Genomic DNA, 7,220 nt, shown 5'->3' on the forward strand with positions numbered 1-7,220 from the left:
TATGTATACATGCTTATAATGCTTATAATATGTATATATTATATATATATGCTTATAATATATGCTGTATATATGCTTATAACGTTCTAATCTGTATTTATTCTGTTTCTATACTTTGTATAGGTTGCTACTACAATTCAATTTCCTCACGGGGATGAATAAAGTACTTCTTAATCTAAGCATTTTTTTTAGCTTCAAGTCAAACTTTGCGTTTGTCCTTTGGTGTTCATTTAGTCCATTTTGCTCTAATGTGGACAAAGTAGAACTTTCCATAACATTGGCTTCAATTTGAAATGACCATGCGGTTGAGTATATGACGTCATGGTTGTCTGCTTTTCCTGCGAGTCAGAGATGAGGGAATTCGGCTCCGCGGTGCTTAAATATGACGCAGCACGCTGGCGCAGTGCATTGTGGTCCCAGTGCGTCTGTCTGCACGGAAACACGACTGGATCGAGTCTGTCTCCGCGGTAGTTCCCGCAAAACCCTACAGGTAAGTTGGTTTTTATAGTAGATTAAACACTGCGACCGGTGATTCGGCCTCGGTTTATCAGTACTCATTTAGCATTGTACGGAAACTTTAGTTTAAATACGTAAACAACATTTGGAGCTATGCTAGCTAATGTTGTTTTTATCTGTATTTAATCTTAACCAACGGTGTTGATGATATATCCCAGCATCGCGATGCCAGATAAGTTTCATGTGTACAACTCGGCATTCATTTTAAATCAGACACAAAATGAAATACGGCAAATCGATGTTAATGTAAACGCTAGTCATGCTAATGGATGTTTAGCTTGCGCTAAGTAGCGCTCAAGTGTTCCGCGCGCATTTCAAGTCCGATCAGCGCCGCGTCCGTTTTTCAAAGGTTCTACGAACAATCTAACTTCATTTATTTTGCTTCTCTTCCTTGGAATGCACCTTGCTTATGTCTCCTCGGCACCTGTGCATTTTCAATAATGTCTACTCGCGATTGTTTGGTCATCTGCGGTTATTTTTAGACCAAAAATACCGTCCATTGACCGGACACGCGGACGTCTAACAAGTTGAAACTTTTAGATTCAAAAGTAACAAACTGTTGAAAGAAATCCATTCGCATCATGTTCATATTTGCAAAATATTCTCTTGATCTCTTCTGCAGCAGTGGTTATTATTTTATACAACACGTGAGAAATGGCTACAGGTGAAGGTCCAACAGCACCACCCAGTGGTGTAAAGAGAACCGCAATTAAAGCAACCTTCTATATTATAAAATCTTATATCACTACTACCCTGTCCTATACACTATACCACTGGAACTGATTAACTTGTCACTTTTAAATTCAACAGCCTCCACTGAAACAACAACTCCAGGATCTTGAATGTCTCATCGGAATTGTACTCCATAATCTGCCAGATCAGTCAGCAATCTTTCCCCCCCCCGAGGCTCACCCTTGAACAAAACTGTGCTTATTTCATTTCAGAAAGTGATTTAAAGCAGTCCCTAAAGCAGCCATGTCGTCAACATCCCAGAAACATAAAGATTTTGTGGCTGAGCCCATGGGTGAAAAACCTGTCAATGCTCTTGCAGGCATCGGAGAAGTTCTTGGCAAAAGGCTGGAGGAGAAGGGTTTTGACAAGGTGACTAGATGACACACACTGTTAAAAAGAAAATCTATGTGTCTTCGCCTCATGGCCGAGGAAAATCCATCTTTCTGCATTGATTTCAGTTTCTTTTTATCATTTATCTCCAGGCCTACGTCGTGCTCGGGCAGTTTCTGGTGCTAAAGAAGGACGAGGAGCTCTTCCGGGACTGGCTGAAGGACACTTGCGGGGCTAATGTCAAACAACAAGGTGACTGCTTTGGCTGTCTGAAAGAGTGGTGTGACGCCTTCCTATAAAGCGCCCGGTTATCATTTCACACTTATCACACTCAAGCTTTACATTGCTTTAATTCACGTTCACTAACTAAGTTGACACCATACAAACTGAAATTCAATGTGTTTTTAAATGATACAATAAGATGTTAGAATATTTTGTTGAAATATGGACATTTTGACTTGCCAATATAGTGTGTACACAGTGAGATGAGGTAACTTCAGTGTGGACATTTGCTGCGACCTGTACAGTCACATGACTGCTACAGGTAAATGCAAACACCCATGGTCATGGTTTAAGACCGAATGTGTAATAACTCGTTTCTGGAAGGCATCATTTACAGCCAAGAGCTATATATATATATGTTTGTTTTTTTAATTATTGGAATATTGCTGAAGTGAGGTTTTAATCGGTTCTCATGACTCTTCTAAACGGTTCAGTGTTTCTTGGCCTTTTCTTTCTCAGCTGCCTGATTTTAAACATTTGAGATTTTGCTGACTTTGTAAAAAAAGAAAAAGAAAAAAAAAACCCCAGACCTCACCATAGAATATGAGAATGGTTCTTGCTGCAAAGTTTTTCATCTTTTAAACGACAGAACAACGTTTTACTGTGTGGTTGTATTAATGAAGGCAGTACAGCTGGATGATGTCTGCGCTGCTGAACACTTGTTTGAACCTGAAGTTGGAAGTTGATATCAATAAAGATTCCAATGCAGAACGACTCCTATTGCCTTAAACTTGTCGGTCTATTGTTATTAAATAGGATGCAAGATTTACACTGGATGGGAAGAATGGATGGAGGGAAGGCTGGATTACTAACGGAATAAAAAACAATACTTTACGAGCCGCAACTCATATGAAGCTTAAACCAACTAAACAATGGAGTAGCACATTTTTACTGCAGTGGTTGTTGAAGCTAATGGAAAAATCTGTATATTCATGATTGAAAAGGGATATTCTTATTAAAACATCAGGTTAATGTAAAAAATGCAAACATTTTACCTGCTTTTTATACTCCCCCCCCCCCCCCTTATTAATTGGATAAAACGAGACAGACCTATTGATAAGAGGAGCTTTTATTTCAATGTGTTACGTTTCACAGTAACTGGAATCTCCGACATGGACAGTGTTGAGTTACTGAAATGGACATCTGGAAAAATACATCAGTCAGATTCCAAAAACCATCCCGGGCAGGAAGTTTTTCATGGCACTAATGCCTGACCTTTGTGTGGAGCGATTCAAACTAAAACACTGAATAAAAAGGCTGGTCCTTAGGTCGCGTTAAGTGGATCTGGACCCCTCTGTGCTGGAGAACCTCACACCTGATTGGTCGAAACAACACTTGTTAAAAGCGACAGACGGGGAAACACAGACTATCAGATCTGACACCGATGGCTTACATATTCGACGTCTGGATATAAAACTGATTTAACAGTGATCACATGGTCAGTTGCTTAAAATTCACTGTAGCACCTATGCACACACACACACACACACACACACACACACTCCCTCATTCACAACACAGCAGGCTTATAAGTGAGCGAAATGCTTAAATCTTGAAACATTGAGATAAACACAGGTTTGACCTCCAACTGGCTGCTCCGTACACGCCTGCCGAAACTGAAATGCTTATGAGTACAAAATAGAACAATAATAAATATGACCTGTGAATAAAGAACCCTCCTCCAGCCATTTAGAAGCATATACATATATATATGTAGATTCACCTCCAATAAACAGGAGCTAACTGCTAAAAGATCTCAACTAGTTGAAATGTTACTCTTCTGACGCTCACACTGTTTCCTGTTGACATGTAAATGGGTGATGAAATGTTCCTGTTCTGATATCAGATTCTGCTCAAAATCTTGATCTCTTCACACCGAGACAGACCATAATAGTCAGAAGTTTAGCTGTGACTGGTTGACTAAGGACTGTACATTGGCAGCTTTTTTTTTGTTGTTTTTAAGGTAACTATAGTACACAGATGTCTTGGATTAGAAGTACATGTACACATCTGTACACACATGTACACATCTGTACAGCTGTACTCTCCGATGACGTGGATCCCTGACTGCTCTCAGAGTAGAGCGCAGAAGAACTTCTTCTCCCTGAACGGGTTCTCTGAGGTGGGCACCGGGGTGATGAGGGGGTCGTCGCAGGAGTGTGCGTCACAGTACGCCATCAGGTCGGCTGCTGCCTTCGATACCTGCAGATTGGGGAGGATTTGCCTCAGATTAGATTAGATTACACTCTTCTCTTTGGATGCAGAGGTTGTGGTGCGTTTAGGGACCGTAGGTAATGAAAAACCCGGCCAGCAATGTTATCTCAAAGAAGTCTAGATAATGAGAACATGACACACTTTGTGTGTTTGTTGTTTGCCTCACGTGTCCTGGGACGTGTCCTCACCTTTTAGAGTCTGGTAAATGAGAGGTAACGCTAAAAATACACAATATTTCCTCATAGATTAACTTGAAGAGATAATTAGGAGATCATGTTGTTTGTCTGATGAACTCCTGGACCAAGCAAAGGAACCATCTGGACATTTATATTGAAAATGTCCTATAAATGTAGTTCAATGTAATAGAGGGCTGAAAAATATTGATCAACTGACGTTTGCATCAGCAATAGTGATTACACGACCTGGATATTTAACCAATGACACATTTTTAGGGTTTATCTTGAAAAATCTGGTTAAAATGAGTGAACTTAATGCCCGTTTAAGATGACTGTACGAATTCTATACTGGTTTTCGCACATTCCAGCCTCACAACTTTCCGTTTCCCCCCTTAATTTGGTCATTATGATGGCGTGAAACGCCTTTACCCCGTCTGAATGTGAGGCGAGCGGCTGTGTGTTTCACCTTTATCCTGCAGAAACTGGCCTCTATCTTCAGCTGCTCCACCAGCTTCCTGGCTTGGCCGACGCTCATGGTGCTGTTCACTGGGGTGTCTCCTTTCATCCTGTCCACAACGGCAACGTGTCACAGGTCATTTCACCGTCTGCCTTTCAGGCCGCACAGCCCATCATAATCAGCATGCTGCAATGAGTTACGGCTGATATGGTTCAAGCTGCAGTTATTAAGAAAAAATTAGCTTTCAAAATCAAATACGTGACAGTTAAATCTGATCAAATCAACCAAAATGTCTGAACCAGGTAATATAAAGCCGAGCTGTTTGATATTTGCTCATTTATAGGCTCAGACTGATTTTATTTCTTTACCTTTAGATTTAAGCAGTTGTGGCTACAGTAAATATCTCCATAATTATTATTTATCTGCTACACCAGGTCGGCCTGTGTGACAACATCCAACATCCTGTATAGATTCTATCGAATGTAAACAACTGGCCAAATGTTGGTTTTATTCATCGTGGCCTACAATGAACGAGAGCAGCCACACAAATGTCAAAGGCAGGAAAAAAAGAACCCCCCCCCCCCCCATCACACATATAATTATGAATTTACAGGCGAATAACAAGCACATCAAAGAGACGCGAGGAAAATGGATAAAGACCGACGGAGAACGGCAGAAGAGTGAATCTATTTGGACCCTTTTAGACCTTTTAGCATCGTCTTCTTCCTTCTTCCTCCATCTACCCCCTTCTCTCCTTACCCGTATTACGTTCCACTTCAGGTGCGGTCTTTCCCCCCTCTTCTTGCTCTGTTCTGCCCCTCGTTTCTTTCTGCCCCTCTCTGTTCCCTTATGTCAGCTTGTGTGGTGTCGGTGTAGCTGGACCCCACCCCTCACAGACAACAGCCGTGATGGTACCCTGCTCTGTACAGCCCAGTGCACTGTGATTCTGCCACAGTGAGCACCAGATTTGTGGTGGATGGAGAGGACCCCCCCCTCACTCCACACTGGAGTGGTAATTCCCAGATGGAGGAGGGGGGGAGCTATGAGTGAAGGTGTTCTTAACAGGGTGGACTGTACCATGTGAGGACATGGGAAATTAGGATAATCTGGAATATTTTTCACTCTGTCAGGGCAGAAGATGGTGCATTGTTTTAGATTGTGCTACAGGAAATCCACATTTATATTTCAATCTGGACTCCTCATGGCGGTTTTTGTTAAGCATCCCTGTGTCTTTGTGATTCTATCCTCTCCTCTGTTGCTATGGGGACTGCTGCAGTCCTCTGTAGTGGTTGGCATCACGCTGACAGGGGTTATTGTGCGTTTCCTTTCAAAATTAACTGCATGCTCAGGGTAAATAGAATCCAAAAAAATGCTTCAGTTGTAAAATCAGGGCGGTTGGATTTTTGCCCTTGAATGAAAGGATCCAGAGATGAGATCTCTGTTGGCGTAATGTGACGCGTTAAAGCAATTAAGAGAGAGTGCGCGAAGAGGCAGCTATTTTTATACAGTTGAACTGATAAAGATAAGCAGGTTATCTGTCACCTCAGCCTTATGTCAGCACCGGAGAGACTGGCTAGAAACTAGTAAATGAAGTAAATGCCAGACGCCATATTCGGTGCGTTGATACAGAGGTTGATCAGTCGTGCCGACGACCAATCCGATTGTTTTCTTTTAATAAAACCTTATTTCAAAAATAAAAGCAGATTATTTATTATGCATTTAATAGATACTGTTTCCTTCTCTTTTTTTTATTTTCCAAGCAATGCTTTTGATGTTTCCTTTTAGCAGGTGACGTTCGGCCAAGATGCAAAGCTTTTATTTTAATTACTCTTAAATTAAACTAAAGGAAGTAGTATATTTACCTAAGATCAAATACGGTTTATAATTCTTTGCAAGAACTCAGAATTTGAACGTCTTCATCTTGCAAAGACGGTCGGGACGAGACTCGAGATTTTATTTTGAAAGTCAAAACCTTCTTCCGGGAGACCTTTTTGATCCTTCTTACTTGCCGTCGTTGGCGGACTCAGTACAAGGAATATAATTAATTATATTTATTTACAAAAATAAACATTTAACCAAATATTTGTTTCATGACAAAAAGAATTAAAATAAGATTTTACAATCTATACAACTGAACCTTTTTGGACCCTGAATGCTGGGATAAACCAAGAAATTTACATAAAAATCAAGAGACATATATACAGACCTGCACAAATGACCTCCAAAATATTACTCCAATAGTTTTGTCATTTTATATAAACAGCTACTTTTACAAATATTTTTTAAAAGTACCCTTTAATGCAGCTGCTTGTATGAAATAATACCCCAAAACTATTATTGTCCCAAACCTCCACTTGGCATGGATACCGGGCAGGACAATTTAATCTTTTTATTACTATTTTGGTAGAAACTCCAAAAAGCTGAGACAGCAGGTGGAAACTAGTACAAGAGCGGAAGCAAGAGGAGCAGATGGTCCCTGAGAGCTCCTGATTCACCTCTGCCGCTCGTGCTCG

At 40.8% G+C, this 7,220-nt stretch overlaps 2 protein-coding genes across 3 annotated transcripts; one reads left to right on the forward strand and one right to left on the reverse strand.

Annotated features, from left to right (window-relative positions):
* The first annotated feature begins 362 nt into the window (after positions 1 to 362).
* Positions 363 to 2,574, forward strand: banf1 (BAF nuclear assembly factor 1). Its single transcript, XM_057054507.1, has 3 exons — positions 363 to 490; positions 1,461 to 1,617; positions 1,731 to 2,574. The coding sequence occupies exons 2-3, from the start codon at positions 1,492 to 1,494 to the stop codon at positions 1,875 to 1,877; spliced, it is 273 nt and encodes a 90-aa protein (XP_056910487.1). The 5' UTR covers positions 363 to 490; positions 1,461 to 1,491; the 3' UTR covers positions 1,878 to 2,574.
* Positions 2,575 to 2,911: 337 nt separating this feature from the next.
* On the reverse strand, positions 2,912 to 5,722 carry gng3 (guanine nucleotide binding protein (G protein), gamma 3). 2 transcript variants are annotated; one of them, XM_057054510.1, is made up of 3 exons: positions 5,467 to 5,722; positions 4,717 to 4,893; positions 2,912 to 4,062 (listed from the first exon to the last, which is right to left on the reverse strand). In XM_057054510.1, exons 2-3 carry the CDS (start codon positions 4,813 to 4,815, stop codon positions 3,934 to 3,936), a joined length of 228 nt encoding a protein of 75 aa, XP_056910490.1. In that variant the 5' UTR covers positions 4,816 to 4,893; positions 5,467 to 5,722; the 3' UTR covers positions 2,912 to 3,933. The 2 variants fall into 2 exon arrangements, with proteins under 2 accessions (XP_056910490.1, XP_056910489.1); XM_057054509.1 differs by having other exon boundaries at positions 4,717 to 4,816; positions 5,467 to 5,718.
* Positions 5,723 to 7,220: the final 1,498 nt, after the last annotated feature.

Source organism: Takifugu flavidus, chromosome 14, assembly GCF_003711565.1.
Source record: "Takifugu flavidus isolate HTHZ2018 chromosome 14, ASM371156v2, whole genome shotgun sequence".
NCBI classification, from domain to species: domain Eukaryota; kingdom Metazoa; phylum Chordata; class Actinopteri; order Tetraodontiformes; family Tetraodontidae; genus Takifugu; species Takifugu flavidus.